The sequence below is a fragment of the Anser anser genome (genome assembly GCF_964211835.1).
Source record: "Anser anser genome assembly, chromosome: 25".
In the NCBI taxonomy this organism is placed as follows: domain Eukaryota; kingdom Metazoa; phylum Chordata; class Aves; order Anseriformes; family Anatidae; genus Anser; species Anser anser.
Window position 1 is genome coordinate 5891020 of NC_139746.1, and position 22142 is coordinate 5913161.

Genomic DNA, 22142 nt, shown 5'->3' on the forward strand with positions numbered 1-22142 from the left:
TGGGCTCGCGATCCCTGGCACAAGCGGGGAACCTGCCAGCCTTCCCCATCGTGACGAGCACCGCGGAGGAAGGCTGGCTGGCCAGAGACCCCTGCGCTTGTCCACCCAGAGCCTCCACAGCCTGGCTCCTGCGCCATCTCACTCCCCGTCCATGCTTCTTGCAGCTCCCACTCATCCACCAACGACCACTGCAGGCCCCGAGCGTTTCACCATCAACTTCACCATCACCAATCTCCCCTACGATTCCAACCTGGCCACTCCAAACTCGGCAAAGCTCAACACTACCCGGAGAGTCATGACCACCTTGGTAGGTAGCCCAAGGCACTTCCACGGCCAGGCCTCCTGCTGGCCCCTGCAGCGGCAGGAGTGCAGGGAGAGGGACAGGGCTCACTTGTGAAACCTCTCTCGTTGGCAGCTCAACCGCCTTCTGAAGGATAGCAGCATTGGCCCCGCTTTTCTTGCATGTGGAACGACAGCCTTCAGGTATGGGGGGAGCCCGAGTGTCCCTCTGCAGGTCCCATGAGTACTGGGTAGCCCGTCACGCTTCTGCTCTCACCGCCAGCAGGATGGAGCCGGGACCATCTCCCTGCTGCCCTCCTCCCTCAGGGCCTCCCCTCGCTGCCCTCCCTCTCACTTGCGGGTCACAGCGTAGCCCCGAGAATGACTCCAAAGCTTGGCCTTGCCCAGTGCTTTCTGACAAACGCCATACTTTTAGTGGAGGCAGGACAGGAAGGGCACGCCATCCGTGCCTGACGGCGGAATACAGAACGCGCATGCCCCACAGAGACGTGGCTGCAGGAGCCCCAAGGCCTGACCTTGCAGCGACAGGGCACAGAAAGGGGCGCTCAGGCATGGCTTTCTGTTTTCCAGGCCAGTGGGGCAAGGGGACAACACAGGCGTGGACGCCGTCTGCACCTACACAAAGGAGCCCTCCACCCCAGGCTTGGACAGGGTGGGCCTTTACCACGAAGTGAGCAACAAGACCAGAGGCATCACGCGCCTGGGCCCCTACAGCCTGGACAGGGACAGCCTCTACGTCAACGGTGACCAAGGCCTCTCCCTCTGCCTTCCTGCGGCAGCCTTCCCCAGCCCTCGCCCGTCCCCTTTCCCGGCTCCAGCTCATCCCTCTCTCCCCCTTTTTCCAGGTTACAACGAACCGCCAGTCACACCCAGTGAGTACCTCGCAGCAACGAGATGGACCCCAAAGGCAACCAGCGCTTCGCAGGCCGCTTCTCCCGGGCAGGGGTGGTTGTGGGGCTGGGCTCGCGATCCCTGGCACAAGCGGGGAACCTGCCAGCCTTCCCCATCGTGACGAGCACCGTGGAGGAAGGCTGGCTGGCCAGAGACCCCTGCGCTTGTCCACCCAGAGCCTCCACAGCCTGGCTCCTGCGCCATCTCACTCCCCGTCCATGCTTCTTGCAGCTCCCACTCATCCACCAACGACCACTGCAGGCCCCGAGCGTTTCACCATCAACTTCACCATCACCAATCTCCCCTACGATTCCAACCTGGCCACTCCAAACTCGGCAAAGCTCAACACTACCCGGAGAGTCATGACCACCTTGGTAGGTAGCCCAAGGCACTTCCACGGCCAGGCCTCCTGCTGGCCCCTGCAGCGGCAGGAGTGCAGGGAGAGGGACAGGGCTCACTTGTGAAACCTCTCTCGTTGGCAGCTCAACCGCCTTCTGAAGGATAGCAGCATTGGCCCCGCTTTTCTTGCATGTGGAACGACAGCCTTCAGGTATGGGGGGAGCCCGAGTGTCCCTCTGCAGGTCCCATGAGTACTGGGTAGCCCGTCACGCTTCTGCTCTCACCGCCAGCAGGATGGAGCCGGGACCATCTCCCTGCTGCCCTCCTCCCTCAGGGCCTCCCCTCGCTGCCCTCCCTCTCACTTGCGGGTCACAGCGTAGCCCCGAGAATGACTCCAAAGCTTGGCCTTGCCCAGTGCTTTCTGACAAACGCCATACTTTTAGTGGAGGCAGGACAGGAAGGGCACGCCATCCGTGCCTGACGGCGGAATACAGAACGCGCATGCCCCACAGAGACGTGGCTGCAGGAGCCCCAAGGCCTGACCTTGCAGCGACAGGGCACAGAAAGGGGCGCTCAGGCACGGCTTTCTGTTTTCCAGGCCAGTGGGGCAAGGGGACAACACAGGCGTGGACGCCGTCTGCACCTACACAAAGGAGCCCTCCACCCCAGGCTTGGACAGGGTAGGCCTTTACCACGAAGTGAGCAACAAGACCAGAGGCATCACGCGCCTGGGCCCCTACAGCCTGGACAGGGACAGCCTCTACGTCAACGGTGACCAAGGCCTCTCCCTCTGCCTTCCTGCGGCAGCCTTCCCCAGCCCTCGCCCGTCCCCTTTCCCGGCTCCAGCTCATCCCTCTCTCCCCCTTTTTCCAGGTTACAACGAACCGCCAGTCACACCCAGTGAGTACCTTGCAGCAATGAGATGGACCCATAATGGGCTTTAATCTCCTCCTACTTCCTCTTTAGCTTCATTCTCTGCACTTTATTGTTAGGACTGCTGGCATCATTATTTCATGCTGTTTTTTTCAGTATCTTTACAATGCATTCCATCTGTTAGGGGCTTCTTTGTCCCTGTCAGTTACCATATTATGAATAATTTCTTTTATGTTTCAAAGAATTTAGTTTTTTTTTCTTGCAGCTACATCTCTTCCAATAGAGGGACATTTCACAGTCAACTTCACTATTACCAATCTTGTCCACTCATCATTGGGAGATATGAATTCTAAAATATTCAGTGCTGCGAAACAAAATCTTACATACCTGGTGAGTTTCAATCAGGATCCTCTCGTGTCTATGTTTTTCTTCTTTTATTTTTTTTATTCACTGTAATTTATAATCTTTTCTTTCTTGGCAGCTTGACCGTATGCTCAAGAACAGCAGCATTAAGGCTGTTCACAGAGGATGTACAGTGATGCTGCTAAGGTATTCATATCTTGATAGTTTTTTATTATAGAAGTTAATGACAATTCATACTTTTACTGACAATAAGGATTATGCAGATGTTAGTATATAGGATTAAGTCAGGCATTATCATATAATCCCTTCCTGATTTTGTTTGCTACTAACCTGATAGAGCTATTAAATTCTAAAGAGTACAGAGTAGAATTACACCTCATTTAAGATCCCTCATGATTGAGTGGTCATTAGATAATTTCTTCTATGTTGATTGCATTGATTTCCCACCAACTTTACATGAAGGTAGTCTAATTTTCAGTACAATTTAGTTAGATTGTAGAAATGCTATTCTGATTGCATAAAGCAACATAAATTAGTTTCAAGAATTTGAGGGCATTCATTCAAATAATAACATCGTTATACAGTATTTTAAGATGAAATCCAATTCCATGGTAGTGTGCAAACAAATGCAAATAAAAGCACACAGGTGTCATTTAAGTCTGTAAATGTGCGATTTTTCAGGTCTGTGAAGAATAGAGAGGTCACTGCTATGGATGCAGTCTGCACATACAAAGCCAATGCTACTCCTACAGAATTTGACCAAATCAAGGTTTACCATGAGTTGAGCAAGATGACAGCCAACTGCACTGAACTAGGACCCTACAGGCTGGATGCAGCCAGCTTTTATGTTAATGGTAAGTAGCTGAGCTGATGTCAGGAGGGAATCCTCTTCTGACCGTTGATTTGTTATCAGATGGATGGAGAATTTGATTTACTACATAACTACAGAAGCAATAAAAACTTGAAGAAAGGGCACAAGCAAATACTAGCCAAAGCAAAGAAGCCATAGCTTTTGCACCTTTGTACTAAGCAATCTATAGTGTACCATGAAGTTATTCTCCAAAAAGTATAACAACTGACCTCCCAAGGTACACTAGAAATGCACTTCCCTGCAGAAGAACAGTACTAGAACAGGACACCACTTGACAAAAGTTGTACTTAAATTGTCAATGTAGAAATTAAATTAGGTTTGTGCAACAGGTAAGTTCCCTTTCAACATCCTTGAGGAAGGGAGAATTCTGTGCACTAGGAAAAGCAGCAGTTTGCCATTAACATACAGTGATAAAGTGAATTTATGCTTAGACAGTCATCAAATCAGCCCTTCCTAAAAAATGTTTATGCAGGCTCTCTCAAACAAAAATGATTCAAGTTGTGTTCCACTACGGACAAAGCATTTCAAATTATAAGCCGGTTTCTCAAATACTGTCCTTTCCCCCCCAGGTTATAATGAACTGCAGCCTGGGCTACGTAAGTACTTTTAAATATCAATTGAAATGGCAAGAAGATTTTGCTAGTTAGCAATAGTGAAAAAAATAAAATAAAATGCACTAACCAACCAAGAGCACAACACTTATAAATTAGTGTTATGAAAATCTGGCAGCCTGTTAGGAAACCACAGCTGCTATGACCCTAAAGCCGATTAGAATATCTAATAATCTATCTAATGAGAATATTATATTTTTTCTTATAGGGATTTTCTGTAAGGATGATGATTGTAATTTATATTTTCAAACAATAATCTACCTTGCTCTTTACAGTCGTTGATCAAAGTACAAAACATCTGTCACCAGCAGTAAGGAACTTCACATTGAACTTCACTATAACCAACCTCCCATTCACTGCAGACCTGGGGATGCCAAATTCTAAAAAATTCAAATCAACTGGAAAAGTCATGTACAATTATGTAAGTCTGGCAGAATCATTCCTTGCTTAGGCACAGTTCTTTAAATATTGCCAATTTCTAGCCTTTGCCATGACATTGTACTTATATATAACTAAATTTCTAGGTTGACCCTCTACTCCAAAAAAGCAGTATTGGCTCTGTTTATATTGGCTGCAGAATAATGGCATTCAGGTAAGAGCCACGTCTGGGAAAAGTCTGTTACCTGCTTCTTAAGAAGTTAAAAGTAGTTTCTCATTTCTCATATTCACTACATCAACATAATGTCACCGAGTGATTACCTTGATCATATAATAAAAGCTAAGATGGACTTCTCCACCAACCAGCTAATATCCTTAAAACAATGCCTCATTTCCTAGGTCAAAGGAAGACAGGGATGACACAGAAGTAGATGCCATCTGCAGCTATAGAGATGAACCTTCAGAGTTCAAGTTCAACAAAGTGACAGTTTACCATGAGCTGAGGAACATGACAAATGGCATCACTAAGTTGGGACACTACTGCCTTAACAGCCAGAGCCTCTACATTAACGGTAACAGGACCACCTCAAGGCATTATTCCTTATATTGACGTAAACCATTTTGAAATGAGAATGAGAAGGATTAAATACATCTCAGAACACATAGCAAAAAGCAAAGGACAAAAGCCTGTCAAGTATCACTAAGTTAACACAATCATGAATGTAGTAACCACGATCCTGAAGTAATTAGTAATAAAAAAAAGCCATGTGTTTAGCCCTGCTGCTCTTGAAAAGTAGAGGACAGAAAACATTCTTGAAATATTTTCCTAATGATTGTCCATTTCTTTTTCAGATTACAATGAACCGCATGGTCTGTCCTGTAAGTATATTTAAAAACTGATACCTGTCAAAGCTACTCAAAGGCACGTCATTTTTATCTGATTTAGCAATGCTCCTAAGATTGCCAAATACCTGGTGTGTGATTATGCTCATAAGTTTTTCTTATTTAAATGTAAAAAAAAAAAAAAAAGCGAAGAGTCTTCTTTTTACCTGTGTAGCTTTTTTTTCTCCGTTACAGTGGTGAAGCCGTCCACCACACAAAGCCCAGGACAAATAATAGAGCAATTCACATTGAACTTCACCATAACCAATCTCAGGTTCACGACTGAACTAGGGACACCACATTCTGCTAAATTCAATTCTACTAAGAAAATAATGCAACATTATGTAAGTGAAAAATATGATGTTCTTCACTGAAATCAGACAGTATTTTGGGTTTCCCATACTCACAAAGACCTTTTCCTTGTCAGCTTGTCCCCCTGCTTCAGAAGAGCAGCATTGGCTCTGATTTCATTGGCTGCAAAGCAATAGGATTCAGGTGAGCAACATAGCTTGGAGATGAACTTTAGCAAATGGATTTATGTTTGACAGACACTTAAAAACTAATGAATTTGTTTCCTTTTTCAAGTAGTCAGTATCATTAAAATAAAGCTTTTATGCACTTTTTTATGCTGCTTTTGTATGCTGTGTTTACCACATCTTAACTTCTACAGTTCATCTGAGAACTGAGGACAAATTTAATTGCTTTGTGCTTGTTTTTAATCATATCAGAAGAAAACCCACAGATTTGTATCATAACTAATGGAGCTCCATTATATTTAATTCCTCAGGTCAGTGGGGACTAGCGATAACACTGCAGTAGATGCCATCTGCAACCATGGAAATGGCTCTCAAGTGCCCAAGTTGGACCAAGCCAAGGTTTACCAAGAACTAAGGAGCATGACAAATGGCATCACCAAATTAGGAATTTATAAACTGGACAACAAGAGCCTCTATATCAATGGTAAATGCTTGATTTTCTCATTTCTCCAGTCACTAGAGCAGTTTGGGACCACGGTGGGCCTTAGGAAAGACTTCAGTTAAAAAAAATAAAAGTAACCTTAAGGAAAAGGTGGTTCGTCTGGGGTTTACTGCATAACTTGTGTAAGATGAAGTGTATGCTTCTAAGAATGTTTTCACAGACATTTTTGAAGATTTAAATTTCTATGTTACATTGAAGAGTGACAATTTTAGTCTTGATATCAGTCATGCATTTTCATATCACCATTTCACCTGATTTCTACTCTACTGCTATTTAGTATAAGCAGCAGCATGTATTTTTGCATTGTAGTCTTTGCTAATATAAACGCTCCTTGTGCTTAAGTAATAGTTTAATAGATTCACGCCCTCAGGGACTGGTTCTGGTGATTCATTCCTGAGTCATCCATTTAATTGTCCCCTCTTCTCTTTCATTCTCCAAGTGTATATAGATCTCTTATATCATGTTTCTCTTGCATTTCCTTTCCAGGTTATAATGAACCACTTGAGAGATCATGTAAGTGTTTTGCCAAACTCATTCCAGGGAAAGCTATCAAAGGAGTGGTGCGCTAAAAAAAAAACACAAGGCAAACAGATTCTTTGGAGTAGCCCTGAAGTTTGATAGGATTGGGAATGTCTTTGAAAGAAAATAAATCTTTTTGTAAAGTAAAATCATAATCCTTCTTTTAATCCATTTGTTTACAGCTCTTAGTATAACTACTGTACAAAGCCCAACATTGGGTCATTTCACACTTAATTTCACCTTGACCAACCTCCAATACACTGCAGATCTGGATGCACCAAGTTCCCGCAAATTCATTTCCACAGAAAAAGCTATCAACCATTATGTAAGTCTGGCTCTAGTCTTGCCCATTTTGTGTTATGGTGATGTTTGGTGTGTATTAAACTCAGGATATGCTTTCAAGTTCTCAAATTTACCTTTTTTTTTTTTTTTTTAAACAGATCGATCCTCTCTTTAAAAGAAGCAGCATAAGTTCTGTCTACACTGGATGTAAAGTGATGAGATTTAGGTAAGATTCCTGAAAGTGCAATTAACCATTTGTCTGTTCTTACACACCCTAAATTTAAATAATTTACCATAGATATCCTGATGCCAGAAAACAGAAGCCAGTGGCACTTTCCTTTCCATCATGACTTTCTTGCTGGTAAAATTATCTTGGTATCTAAATACTGCTGCCACAATTCTTGAGAAGCCACTGAAAGATGTCAGGATCCCAACTGTGCTGATAGGTTTCAGAGCCTGTTTTTCCCTAGTCACATATATATCACACAGGGTGTTCTGTTAGTATTAGCAGTGTCCTAAACAATGTGACATTTTCACTTAGGTCTGGGAGAGACATGGACGACACTGGCATTGATGCTCTCTGCAGCTACAAAAATGACATTAGCATTGCCAGGTTTGACAGAGAAATGGTTTATCATGAGCTGAGCACCATGACAAATGGCATCACCAAACTAGGGCACTACAGCCTAGAGAAGAACAGCCTGTACATTGATGGTAAGCATCCATAAGCAGTATCAAATAAAGATTTTGGGATCACTTGGAGATCATTCCTCATTCTTCCACTCCATCAGGGCTTGAGCACTAATGAACTTTCCCTTTGGTTTGTTGGGATTCTGTGTCTTTTGACACTATGGCAAAACCAAACCATCATGTTGTTGCCATTCTAGAAACATTTCCATCCATTAAATCATACAAATTCCTGGAGAATTTCATTGTTACATCATAGAAACTAAACAGGGACACACCCTTATCGTTTTCATGGTGTGCATTTGTCTGTTGTAAAAATAAAAACAGTCTACCTTTTTTTATTTAGGTTTCCACCTCAGTGAAGCAGCTACCACCAGAAAGCCTGTCTTGACTAAAGCTCCAGCCATAATGGGCTACAAATTGAGCTTTAGAATAGTCAATGAAAATTTAACTAATCCAGACTCTCAGTCTCCAGAATATAAAGCAGCAGTGGAAAGCATCAGTAACAAGGTAAGGAGCTGCAACTCAAATACTGCCATAACTAATTGGTCAATTTTTGCAACAACTACCATAGGTTGATTTTTTAATTAAAAAACATCTGTGAGTAAAAAATTCTAGAATCTAAAAGATGTGATTGGCCTGTCAGTCACTTTTAAGTTCATTCCTTTACATGTGGTCTTCAGAAATTATCTCCAGCCAAAGACATACATTATAAAATGCAACAGATTGAGATCATCTATTAAATGCACACTTGGCATCTTACTCGCGTATCTAGAAGTGCACACAAATCTCCGCCAACTCAGAGGTCAGCATATTTATAATTCATCGCTGAGAAACCAACACATTCTCTTCAGCACCAATCCATCCTAATAAAGCTTTACATAGGTAGTTCTTGCTTTTTAAACGAAGCCATAACATTGCATGCTTTGAGATCTGAGTCTGTTCTATCCATGAAATATGGATCAAGATGACAGCCATCAGTCAGATTGCATGGTTTAACAGTGGCAACTTGCTCAGATAAGACAAAAAGGCCTACCAAGCTGGAACTTGGACCCTATCACCAGAAGGCATACTCAGAAGTAAAAAATTAAAAATAAAAAAATCTCCCATGAAATCCAACTAGAAAAATAATAATCTAGAGCTGTTCCAAAGTTAGAAGCCCTCCTACTGCGCTAAAGCATCTACCATGAGGTCCAGAACTCATTATTTAATGTGATATTTTAATTTCAGATGAACCAGTTATACCGTCAGAGCAACCTGCAAGACCAGTTCCTGAACTGCAGTATTACAAGACTAAGGTCTGTAATACAATTTCATTAAGAAAGGTTTAAAAGGTTACTGCCTCCTGGTACTATTCTCCAATGGCCAAGTACCCTTGTCCTTTGCAAAATTCCTCCCCTATGTTCTCATGTTGGAAATGGTTTGGTTAATGCCTTATGAGCTTTCCAGAATTCATCAGTTTGAATTTTTCCTGACTTGCTATGGACTGACATTTTCCTCAGACTCAGGATTTTTGTAAGGTACTCCCAAGTCTCTGAATATCCCAGTAATTACTGATCAACATCAGCAACCTTACCTCTTTAAGAATGAGGACTGAATGGCTACCCTGCAAATTCTTCCTTCTTCTTCCCAACTTGGACTCTGCTACTTTTTAAGAGAGGGCTTTGGGTATATCTGTAGTGTCCTGCTTTACATGTGAAGAGGCTTGGACAAGGGACCCTCACAGTGGCTAGAAGATTTTTAAACAAGTGCCGATCATTCATGTTATTCATGCAGGGTAATCATAACCTAAGTTTGCAGAAACAATAAGTATTGGTATTTTATATATTTATTTTATTTACTGTCCCTAGCCAAAGGAAAATTCCCAAAGCAGCCTGTTCCACATCTCCCAGAAGCATCACATTAGCTTAAACATTAACACAGGACAGCAGAAACCCCTAAGGAAATTATTTCCTACATGAAGCAGCTTTATGATCAGCCCATCTATCTCAGAATCTGTTTTCTCCACAGGACTGGATCCATTGTGGTTGACTGCAAGTGCTTCTTCCGACCAGAGCCCAGCATCAACAGGACTGTAGTTGAAAGGGCTTTTCAGGATGGGACTTCAAATGCAACTGGACTATGGTTGGGAAGCAGCTACCAGCTGCAAGAATTCTCAGTAGGCGGTATGTAAAGCTCAGACCTCAGGTGCCCCATTTCCACCCAGATCAACCCACTGTCACAGAATTCCCCGCTTTCTGGTCTAACAATGGCAAAAAGCCTGTTCCTGAATGACTGAACTGAGGTCAGAGTTGGGCTAGTCCTTTACCACATTCAGTCTGTCTCAGTCTAGGCCTCTAGTCCTCAATACTTTAAGGGGCTATTCGATGTCAAACAGGAAGTGAAGTGATAACTACTTACTGTAACTTCAAGCATTTAGAGATAAACAGACTTACCTTTTGCCAAATGTACAACTTCCTGAAGAACTGGCTGTCTTAGTATATTGCTGAAGGACTAAGATTTCAAAGAGTAGACTGGGAATTTACTGTCAGATGCCAGTGCAACTCACGTTCTGTTAATATTTTAGTACCTCATCATATTTTCCCAGCTAAGTCTTCCAAGCACAACAGATTGGCACAAGACCCTCTGTTTCTCTTTGCTAGAATTTATCCCGATTTTTTCCATCAATTTCCAGGCTTGGAGCTAGCAATTGAGGCAGCAACTTACAAAACACCTCTCAACTCTGGGAAAGAAAACTTCAGATTAAAATTCAGAATCTCCAACCTTCCCTACTCCCCAGAACTGCAGGACTCCAGGTCACAGATGTATCACGAGAGCAAAGAGAAAATTGAGAAAGAGGTAAGCTAACAGCAATAGCTTGGATAGATTACACTGTCCTAATTAAAGATGCATTAAATTTACTCACTTTGCTCAATTGTTCCATTTCTTCCCATCAGCTCGATGTATTCAGAACTAGCAGCATGAAGGACTACTTTGCTGGCTGTAATGTTGAGAGCTTTGGGTATGTCCTTCTTCAGAAGTGTTTTTCTTTCACCCAAGCAGAGCATTTAGCAGAAATGGCATTCAAAGCTACACTATAGTGTTTACACCTCATTGTCAACCTTTGTGCTCTCGATGACACATAGGAGGCACCCTTATTCACTCTCGGTCAGTTTTGCCTTTACTTCACAAGGTTTCTATCCAAATAACAGGTGGTTCTCTTTCCATGATAGCAAAACTATTTTCACAGAAACAATTCCAGAGTAAAACAGATAAGCTCATTCCCTCGTTTAGCTTATTCAAATAAGCTACAAAACCTAAGACGTTAGTAAAACAAACAACAGAACTGACCAGCCTGAGAACAAAATCTACTTTTGTGCATCTTCTACAACACTACATTGGAGAAACAAATAAAATAGATAAACTGATTTCTCTTAGAAATGCCTTGCCTGGGATTAGTGAGTAGATTTCACAAGGATGCATATGGATTCCTTTAACATCTACCTTCAAATGTAAAAGTTGATCCATGTTAATAAAACATTGCTTAGACACCTGTAAGCATGAACCCAGTGCTGAATTCCTCTCTCTGCCTCTACTCAATTTTATGTTTTTGGGTTTTTTTTTTTTTTTTGGTCCCATAACAATGGCTCTGGTTTTCATCTTCCAGGCCTGTCCATGGGAAAGCTTATGTAAGTGTAGACTCGGTCTGCAAATTCACAATGGAACCCTTCTCAAGGACTTTACAAAAGCAAGAGGTGTACGAGGAGCTGAAACACCTGACACACGGGTTCACCAAGCTGGGCCCCAGCTATGAGCTGGAGGAGCAGAGTCTGGTGGTTGAAGGCAAGTGCTCCAGAGATGACTTTGTGGGAACTTCTGCTACTTTTGTTTTAATCACCTCTGAAGTGCCCTGTTTCTCAACTGTCCCACCCTTTCTTTTACAGGTTACTCTCCACTCACAACAGAACAGGAGTCCAAAAGATCCGGTAAGTGTTTTTATGGAGTGATTCACCCTAAAGCCACCAAATACTTGAGCTACAGTAAATTAGTGTCACTTACCTTGAAATGGAGTGGTATCTGGGGCAAAAGCCCAGAAATCTAGCACTTTGAGGAGACAGAAACAGTATTGTGAGCATAACAACAACTCCAGAACTAACGGTAAACATAAAAAAATTACTCTGAAAAGTTGCTTTTCCATGCACCATGAACATGCTGACAAATAACAGCTTTTGCTGACACCCTGAGCCCTGCACCCTCCCCCAGAAGGGTCCAGCTGGCAGCTAAGAGACAACTTTGTATTTTTGAACATCTCTGAAACCATCTGAGGGCTCTGTTGCTCCCTGAGATGGTGTTTGAAATTGTGCCTTGGACCCTCCTGAGTCTGCCAAGGTTTCTGTACATCCTTGCCATCTTCACACAGCTGAGGCATGTTTGTTCTGCGGCCAGGGAAGGCCAGATGCTGCCTTCCAGTGATGTTGCCTCACCTACATGCTTGTACAGTTCTTCTGAACTTTGCCAGGGCAAGATCTCACTCCGTTCCAAGTAAAACAGCTAGGAGTCCAGAAAACTGATGTGCCCTTATTTTGCCTTTGCAGAGCTTCAATTCTGGGCAATTATCCTCATCTGCATTTTCACCGTGCTTGGCTTTGTTCTTCTTCTCTTGTTATGCTTCCTGGTAAGTGGCCCTTGTGTTGTTCTCACCTCTCACTTTTGACTACAGCAGAGCCCAACCACCTGGGGAGTTGCAGGGGGGGGCATTCAGACAGCCACAGCCATAAGAAGCCTGGTGGGAGCAGTACTCTGACATGCACGGTAGCAGCAAATGCCAGGCCAAATCTGCCTTCAGTTACTGTCAGTTTTTTCAAGCACTTGTGCAGAGGAGCAGGTGTAAAGGTATTATAGCTTGCTAAGCAGTTTTCTAGGGAAGGAAGCAGTGGATCATGAATGAGATCCAGGGTCCTTTGCAGAGAGAAAAAAGATAAACCAAAGGTAAAACAAGCACCAAGAGAACAAGCAGGATGAATTAGATTAGATCTTGTACAGCACCCCTCTTCAACCTCATTCCCGTTCAGTCTCTGCAGAATAATCAAGATACTGATAAGGGAGTATAGAAGCAGAAATATTCGTAATAACCTGCAGGTATCGCATCTGGAATTTTGTATTTAATGCTCTTAACATGCAGACCGTAGCAGCCCTGCAGGGCCATATCCAAGCTGTATCCCTTTGGAAAGAGCAGAGTAGATCTTTTTCTGAACTCTGGTCCTTATTTGATAGGGGACAGTATCTTAAAAGCAGTTTCATCTTTAGCTGTGTTTGCTTTGTACCAGCTAAATAGCTACATCTTCAGACAACATGGATTCCTGTCCTTGGAGGTTAAAGAATAAGACTTAGTCAGCAAGATTTAGATGAGGGAAAACCTCAGATTCAGAACTGGGGTCTGTGCTAGTGTCTGCCTATGCAGCCTTGGCAAGTGGCTCACTCACAAAGTCCCTCCATCTGTCACACGGAGGGTATCTCCTCTTGACAATGTGGTTTAGGGCTGTTTAACAAAAGGCAAAGAGCAGACCTTTATTTATTTATTTATTTATTTATTTACTATTAACATTGTTCTTTTCCCACCAGATTGTCTCTTGTCTAAGAAGAAAGTCACAGCTATACCAGGTTCAACAGGGCATGTACGGGGGGTTCTTCCCACATCTGAACACAAGAAAAGTGCATTGACAGAACAGATGAAGTCTGTCTTGACAGACCTGCTCATCCCTCGACAAAGGAAAAAATGTTTATAAGTACTAGAAAAATGTTTCTTTAATAAATTATATTTAGCATTTTCTCGTCTTGGGATAAATCTTTGCACTATTACCACAACTATTTTCATACTATGGGAGACTGATAACAGTGCAGATGCTGAGAAAAAGTATATTTTTTTAAAGCACTGCACTATTTTATATGAATATTACACAACCAGCAGAAAATAAAAACTACCATGAACTGCAGTTTGCAAGGCTGATCAGTGTTAGTTTTCTGAAAAGAGCTTAAAATAATAAAAATTCATAGATATCACTATTACAAACTTTAAAACATCACCTAGATTTTAGATTTTTCCTTGTCTACCTTTTAAGAAGTAAATATCTTAAATTGATGAAAACATCATATTTAAAATGTTGCCAAGAGATTATTTGAAAGTACATTGCTAGGTCTGAGCGTGATACTGTCACCCTGAGTCTTCAGATCACAGAATCACAGAATCGTCTAGGTTGGAAGAGACCTCCAAGGTCACCGAGTCCAACCTCTGACCTAACACTAACAAGTTCTCCACTAAACCATATCACTAAGTTCAACATCTAAACGTCTCTTAAAGACCTCCAGGGATGGTGACTCAACCACTTCCCTGGACAGCCAATTCCAATGGCTAACAACCCTTTTGGTAAAGAAGTTCTTCCTAACATCCAACCTAAACCTCCCCTGGCGCAACTTTAGCCCATTCCCCCTCATCCTGTCACCAGGCATGTGGGAGAATAGACCAACCCCCACCTCTTTACAGCCTCCTTTAAGGTACCTATAGAGAGCGATAAGGTTGCCCCTGAGCCTCCTCTTCTCCAGGCTGAACATTCCCAGCTCCCTCAGCTGCTCCTCGTAAGACTTGTTCTCCAGACCCCTCACCAGCCTTGTTGTCCTTCTCTGGACTCACTCGAGCACCTCCATGTCCTTCTTGTAGCGAGGGGCCCAAAACTGAACACAGTACTTGAGGTGCGGCCTCACCAGAGCCGAGCACAGGGGGACAATCACTTCCCTAGACCTGCTGGCCACACTGCTTCTTATGCAAGCCAGGATGCTGTTGGCCTTCTTGGCCACCTGAGCACACTGCTGGCTCATATTCAGCCAACTATCAACCAATACTCCCAGGTCCTTCTCTGCCAGGCAGCTTTCCAACCACTCATCTCCCAGCCTGTAGCTCTGCTTGGGGTTGTTGCGCCCCAGGTGCAGGACCTGGCACTTGGCCTTGTTGAACTTCGTACAGTTGACCTCAGCCCATTGGTCCAGCCTATCCAGATCCTCCTGCAGAGCCTTCCTACCCTCGAGCAGATCGACACACGCCCCTAACTTGGTGTCATCTGCAAACTTACTGAGGGTGCACTCAATCCCCTCATCCAGATCATTGATAAAGATATTAAAGAGGACTGGCCCCAGTACTGAGCCCTGGGGGACTCCACTAGTGACCAGCCTCCAACTGGATTTGACTCCATTCACCACAACTCTTTGGGCCCGGCTATCCAGCCAGTTTTTAACCCAACGAAGCGTACGCCAGTCCAAGCCACGAGCAGCCAGTTTCTTGATGAGAATGTTGTGGGAAACGGTATCAAAAGCCTTACTGAAGTCAAGGTAGACCACATCCACAGCCTTTCCCTCATCTACTAAGCATGTCACTTTGTCATAGGAGATCAGGTTCATCAAGCAGGAGCTGCCTTTCATAAATCCATGCTGACTGGGCCTGATCGCCTGGTTGTCCTGTAAGTGCCGCGTGATGACACTCAAGATAATCTGCTCCATGAGCTTCCCTGGCACTGAGGTCAAACTAACAGGCCTATAGTTCCCCAGGTCTACCCTCTGGCCCTTCTTGTAGATGGGTGTCACGTTTGCTAGCCGCAAACAAGACTGATGCTGATTTCAGCTGAAAATATGCTGGTTCGTTGCTGCAAGACAGAATTCCTTGCATTTCCTCTGTAACAACACCTCTCATCTCAAACCAGAAAAATACGTCTGCCCCAGCATCTCTGATCTTCTGCTCCTCAGTGTTGAGCATCCCATAGCCCAGATCCTGATGTTACTTTACGAGATCAGGACCTTTTCCTGCCACTCAAACCATGCTGAGCTGGACAGCCTTGCCTGAGAGCTCAGCGCCTGCAGTGTCCCTTGATTTGCTGCAGAACACAGGAGATGGTGCTGATCTCTAGGTAGTTATTTGACACTGCCATTAGATGAACTATCCGCTGAAAGTGAAAGCACTAGAATTAATGAAACCATGATTACTCATTAATCCTTCCACTGCAGGCAACGTTTCCACACAGTCAAACTGCCTTTTTACTTTCAAAGCAAAACTCCTCAAGGGCAGGTTGGACCGGTTCACCTCCCAGGTCAGGTTTGGCAGTGCAGAGTGGAGCCAGGGGATTAGAAACCTATTTGTTTGTTCAAAGATTTTCAAGCACCCAATATTATGTCAGCAACATTGGCTTAAAAGCTTTCACAGCTGCTTGTGAAAGACCTTGCAGGTTTCCATGCCACCCACGCAATGAGCAATGGGGAAGCTGTGAGCAGAGGACTTTCCAGCTCTGGCTTTGATGGCAGCTGCTCAGGAAAAGACGGATGACAGATTGGGGCTGCCAGGGGCCTATATTCAAGCAGCAGCCACAGGCTTCTACCACACATCTTCCCCATGTCCGATGTCCCCACCACACATAGCATCCTGCTCCCCTCTCACTGCAAAGCCCACTGTCTCACTCTGCACAAGTGATGCTGACAACAGGACAGCACAGGGATGTGACAGCCAGCATGCACTGGGAGTGCACAGTGTTATTTTGTGGAGCTGCTTCCTAGAGGTGCTGAATTTTCTTTCTTTAATTTTTTTTTTTTTTTTTTACACCTTGCCCACAGGAGAACAGCTGCTGTGCAGAGCTGTGAACTTTGCCACCTCCTGCTCCCCTCAGGGCTTTGCTGGGACCTGGAGGAGAGGCCAGCACACGTTGTGGAGTGCCCACCAGCAAGCCCCTTTGCTGGCACCACTGCCCCTTCTGGCCCCGGGACAAAAAACAGCGGTGTCCCAGTAGAGATCCTGGCAGCACCCTGGGTCCAGGACAAACTTGAGAGCACTGGGGCAAGCTTATCTGTACCATAGCAAGACACACAGCAGGTGTCATTTAGAAAAGCTTTAGTTTAGATGCAGCAAAGCAGCACTCAGCCCTGTCCAACCCATTTGTGGGGCCTCCAAAGAGCCAAGAAACCATCCTAGCAACAACATGCAACCGCATTTCCTACAGGTTTGCTGCAGACATGCCTTTCTCTGCCAACATAGCTGCTGCTATGTGCCAAGCATTCCCCTATCCCTGGCAGACCAGGTACAGCAGACCCCCCACATCTTTGCCATCACAGGCAGGGCATGCAAACCCCAGCCCTGTCAGCTTGTCTCCCATACCCAGCCCCCAAAAGCTGTGCTGCTGTTAAAGAGCAAAAGCTAAAGCTGAAATACACTGAGGAAGGGGCACCAAGGCAGCTGAGAGGGGAAGGAGGACTGGGCAGCAGTGAGAGCAGCAGCAGCTTGCGGGGGAAAAGCTTGAGCACACCATGGGGACAGCTGGGGCCCAAGAGGAAGGAGCCTGTGCATACCACAGTGCCACTCAGCATCCCCTGCACGGTGTTGCAACGCACTCCCTGTTGTGCTTGGACACGTGCCCACGTTTGCTCTGGAGCTGCCGTTTCCAAAGCAGAGCCCCCTTGCTGGGGCAGGGCCAGCTCACGGTGACGCAGGTGGCCCAGGTCCAGCGGTGACCTGGCCCCAAGGCAGGGGCTGTGGCCACCAGTTCCCAGAGCTGGGCAGTGCCTCTGCCCCAGGGTGGGGATTAGCAGATGGGTGTCAGCCAAGGTCAGGGCCAAGGGCCCTGGCTTGGCCTTGGGGACGTGCCCTGAGCCAGCTGCAGCTCCAGCGCTGTGGCTCCTTTCCTCCCAGCACCATCTTTGGCCTCCCGCTGGCCCCATTCCCCTCCATGCACTGTGGATGTGCTAGGGCTGTTCCTCAGCACTTCTGTCTTCACATTTGCCTTCAGGTGACACGTCTCAGCCCAATGCAGCTGCATCGAGGCAACGCAACATTCCACCAGCTCTCATGTGCATGCCCAGCCTACTGCAGCCTCCGTGGTGCAAAAGTGAGCCGGATCCGTGCCCACCAACAGCCGGAGAGCAGCTGCATGGCACGGCGGTGCCACTGGATCGCACAGTGTTACCTCCTCAAACGGTCATGGTAGCGCCCAGCCTCAGCAGCAGCAGCAAGCGCCCACTGGCGTCCGGTGGGGAGCATTAAGCAGGGTGGTGAGAACTGCAGGAAGCAAGAGGCTGTTTTTCTTGGGTGCATATAACCACAAAGGAGCTGCTCCAGGCACACCGTGCCATGAAGGATCCCCCAAGGTGCTGGCTTCTAGCCAAGCAGCACTAGAAGAAACAGCAAAGTGAGCCCAGCAACAGACCACAACCCACCCCCAGGACATGACAGCTGGCATCAGACAAGGCTGGTTGGCGCACTCACTTTTCCTCCACACTATTGCCAAAAAGCAGCCAACACCACTGGGCATCGCGTGTGGCGTTACTGACCTTCTGCTTGGGGCACAGAGGCAGCAACTGCCCAGCCGTGGGGCTGAAGGGGCCTCTCTGCTCTCCAGTGAATCTCCGCGGGGCTGGGAGCCTCGCTGCAGCCCAGAGCCTGCACCCCAGCAGCAGGAGCACGCTTTCACCCAAGACTGAGCGCGGAGCCCAATGTGTCACAATGCAAACACCACCATCCCACTCCCACGGGCATTTCTACGTCTGTAGTGATGCTCCTGCATCCGTTGCTAATCCGTTATTCAGAGGGTGCCAGAGCAAACAGCGGCAGCCACCCCCAGCCCTGCAGTGTTTGAGGACGGCAGCATTTCCCCAGGGAAGGGGCAGCACCCACCGCGCAGCCAGGAGGGCTTCACCAGCCAAGAGCGCACAGCTTGATCCTGCTTATAAAGGGGGGCAGAGAGGTGTGACGTTTGCTCAGGACCCCCCAGAAGGGCAGAACTCTGCCTGTTTTGGGGCAGACAGGAGGCCAGGAGGGAGCCTGGGACATGGACACCCGGGGTGTGCGCTGACACCACCTCAGCCGTGGCTGATGTCACAGTTCTCTCTGGTACATCACAAAGTGTTGGGTATTCTGCCCAAGCCTGCTCAGTGGAAAGCCAAGCTCCCTTTCCCAAGGAGGGCTGTGCAGGAGGTCACAGGCAGGTGGGATGGGATCTTCCCAGGATGAGGACTCTCTGGGGACAGGGACTTGCTCCCCAATGTCTTCCCTGCATGAATGCCACCAGGATGAGCTGGGGCTGAGGTCTGTAAGCAGCTTCTCCTCCACCACCATCAGCTCCTTCTTGAGTGAGGACCTGGGACTGAGAACAGGACCAGTCGTGATCGATATGGGCACAAGGAGCTGCAGAGCAGGATTTTCTGGACATCAGACACCCAGTGCCGAAATCAGCACCCTGGTGAGCCACACCACGGTGTGGTCCAAGGGCCTGGAAGAAACCAGATCTGAGGCTTTTACTGGGGAGGAAGCCTTGCTTTACCCAGACACTGAAATCATTGAGGTGATGCAGAATGGCATCATCATCAACTGGGAGGCAGCTGAAACCCTGTGGCAGCACATGTTCGAGCACAAGCTTGGGGTGCCACCTGAGGAGCACGCACTGCTCATCACGGAGCCCCCACTCAGCCCCACCAGCGGACGGGAAAATGTGGCAGAGGTGGCCTTTGAGTCACTGGGCTCCCCTGGCATCTTCATGGCCCCTCAGCCCGTCCTTTCCACCTACGCCCATGGCAGAACAAGCGCCTTGGTGGTGGACATCGGCCACGTCGTCACCCATGCTGTGCCAGTCCACGATGGGAACTGCTTGGCTTATGCCACCAAGAGGACGGACGTGGCAGGGTCGTGCCTCACCTGGTACCTGACAATGCTTCTGGGGGACATGGAGCACACTCTTGGTGATTGGATGTCCCCCGTGGTGGAAGATATCAAGCACACATGCTGCTATGTCGCTTTCGACTTCGATAATGAGTGCCTCCTCCCACCCACCAGCTGCACTCTGGATTTTACCCTGCCCGACGGCCAGACCATCAGCCTCAGCAAGGAGAGGTTTCAGTGCCCAGAGGTGCTCTTCAACCCCCTACCAACTTGGGGGGATTCCTACATGGGCATCCACGAGATGGCCCAGAGAAGCCTCGACCTGCTTCCGGAGGACATCAGGTCAGTGATGCACAGAAACATCCTCCTGTGTGGAGGTTCCTCGCTGTTCGAGGGGCTGCCGAGGAGGCTTGACAGCGAGCTGGCTCAGTGCCTGCCCCCTGGCACCGAGGTGGAGGTGGTGGCCGTGCCGGGACGGAGGCACGCGGCCTGGATGGGGGGCTCTGTCCTTGCCTCCCTCACGAACTTCCAGTCGTGCTGGATCCGCAGGGATGAGTACTACGAAGAGGGGCCGTGCATCGTCCACCAGAAGTGCTTCTGAGGCAATGCCCCACACTGGGTAATGAGCATTTGCTTGATTTTCTCACTGCTACAGGCCATGCAGTAGGAAACAGTAATAAAATATTTTATTCTATTAAGAACCATCATCTCCCCAGCCTTGCAGAGTAACCAGCTGAGGGGATTTGGTAAATTTCAGACATGGGGATGGGGCAGCTGCGCTGCTCCCCACGTACACATCACCCACCATGGAGAAAGAAGCAGCCCCAAGGCCAGCAGGGGACAAGGCTCAGAGGTGGCACCAAACCTGCCCCGAGCCACCTGGTCCCTCATGCCCATCCATACCTGCTGCCTTGCTCCTCCATCCTCGTCCCCACAACTTGCCAGGCACTGACTCCTTGTGCAGCACCAAGGTGACATTGCCAACCCCAGCAGGGATGGACGGGTCCGGGGGCATCCCACAGCAGCTCAGGATCCTCTGCTCCCAGAGCTTCACGCTGTGGTTTGCACAAGAGCTGCTCCATTGGGGCTGCAGTCCCAGCACCCAGTAAAGGTCTTCTGCTCCCCATGCAACCCCACAGTGCATCCAGCCTTTGTGATCACTTCAACAGCAGAAAGCTGGCCATGAACACCTATATTCATGCAAAAAACAGGCTCTCAGAGCAGCCTGACATAGCACAAATCAAACCTGTGGAGAAGAAGCAAAGCCAAAACCCACAGCACCATGAACCCCCTCCCCTCCAGACACCTGAAGGGTTTTCCTACTTGGACCAGGCAGCTGGGAAAGGGACCATCAGGTGCTGCTGGATGGGGAGGGAGGGAGCTGGATTCCTGTGCCCTCTGTTCCCTCTCCTGGGGGGGAGACCCCCATCCCCTCCCGTTGGGTTTTGTAGGGCCGAGGGTTACAAGCTGCAGCTGCAGATGCCCCGCTGCCCTCCCAGCCCTCAGGGCTCCATCGCCACCAGCTGGGAGCCGGGAGCTGCCCCAGGAACTGCTCAGGGGTGGGAGATGCTGAGCTCCCCACAGCTGCGAGGGTGAGAGCTCCCTGTTTGCTGCGGGACATGGGGGACCTGTGCCCACATCCTGTCACCCGCTTCAGCCCTCATCCTTCTTTCAGCCCCGAGATGTCTCTGTGCCATGAGGACCCCTTATTTACTGCACTCTGGTGGGCAGAGTTAAGGTACTGCATCGTGTTTAATCAGTGCCCATGAACGGCAACGTGGTAGATTTAATTTCCTTTTAACAGAGCAGAATTGTCTGCCCCCTTTCCAGTTCCACAAGCATGCATGGGCTGCAGCAGCATCGTCCCACCCCGTAGCTGCCACCTGTGAACACAAACACTGCAGAGAGGAGCAGGAGCCACAGAAAATATCACCAACCATGTTAAGCTCAGCACCACGTCCTCCTTCAGATGGCCCCCAAGAGAAATCATGCCAAATTTACCAAAATGTCATGAAACTCCCCCTGAACTATGGAAGCTGTTGTAGGATTTGGTGCCAGCTTTTCAGCTGGTGGCAGTTTTACTGTGCCCCAGGGACAGACCCAACCTGATCTCATCATTACAGTGCTGCTTTTGGGGCTGCCTGGGGTCTGCATTGAGCCACGGGATAGGGTGGGACGGATGTGGGAGGCTGCAGGAGGGATGTTACGGGAGTGCTGCAATAATGCAGGAGGGATGCTGCAGGGATGAGGGAAGGAGCAGGAGGGAGGCCACAGGGATGCTGCAGGGATATCAAAGGGATGCCACAGGGGGGATGCTGCAGGGAAGTGGGAGGGGTGCCAGAGGGATGCTGCAGAGACATGGGGGATGCTGCAGGAGGCATGTTGCAGGACACTTTCCCACGGCTCTCTGACAAGCAAAGAGTGTCTGGCTCTCATGTTGACTCAAACTAGCTACTTCATTTCCCCTGAAACTTTCCGGAGAAAACAAGTTTTTAATCTCACTAGAAAC

General features: G+C 47.4%; 2 protein-coding genes and 2 long non-coding RNA genes across 4 annotated transcripts in view; 2 read left to right on the forward strand and 2 right to left on the reverse strand.

Moving 5' to 3' along the window:
• The window catches only part of LOC310886634, a 64075-nt gene extending 53110 nt beyond the window's left edge, over positions 1–10965 (reverse strand). Inside the window, exons 1-2 of the long non-coding RNA XR_014575396.1 lie at positions 10880–10965; positions 5916–5982 (exon numbers count right to left, since the gene is read on the reverse strand). This is a non-coding gene — a long non-coding RNA (uncharacterized lncRNA). The remainder of the gene's footprint in view (positions 1–5915; positions 5983–10879) is intronic.
• Positions 1259–13778, forward strand: MUC16 (mucin 16, cell surface associated). Its single transcript, XM_083811471.1, has 28 exons — positions 1259–1565; positions 1674–1741; positions 2129–2301; positions 2404–2430; positions 2669–2793; positions 2885–2952; positions 3448–3620; positions 4207–4233; positions 4524–4669; positions 4773–4840; positions 5026–5198; positions 5479–5505; positions 5704–5852; positions 5936–6003; positions 6296–6468; positions 6973–6999; positions 7188–7330; positions 7446–7513; positions 7829–8001; positions 8321–8484; positions 9205–9272; positions 9985–10139; positions 10649–10812; positions 10911–10975; positions 11621–11796; positions 11898–11939; positions 12549–12628; positions 13576–13778. Exons 1-28 carry the CDS (start codon positions 1410–1412, stop codon positions 13672–13674), a joined length of 3045 nt encoding a protein of 1014 aa, XP_083667597.1. The 5' UTR covers positions 1259–1409; the 3' UTR covers positions 13675–13778.
• On the reverse strand, positions 12936–21633 carry LOC310886633. Its single transcript, XR_014575395.1, has 3 exons — positions 20957–21633; positions 20537–20823; positions 12936–13492 (listed from the first exon to the last, which is right to left on the reverse strand). It is a non-coding gene; the product is annotated as an uncharacterized lncRNA (long non-coding RNA).
• Positions 18100–20538, forward strand: ACTL9 (actin like 9). Its single transcript, XM_083811472.1, has one exon. It carries the CDS (start codon positions 18969–18971, stop codon positions 20232–20234), a length of 1266 nt encoding a protein of 421 aa, XP_083667598.1. The 5' UTR covers positions 18100–18968; the 3' UTR covers positions 20235–20538.
• Positions 21634–22142: the final 509 nt, after the last annotated feature.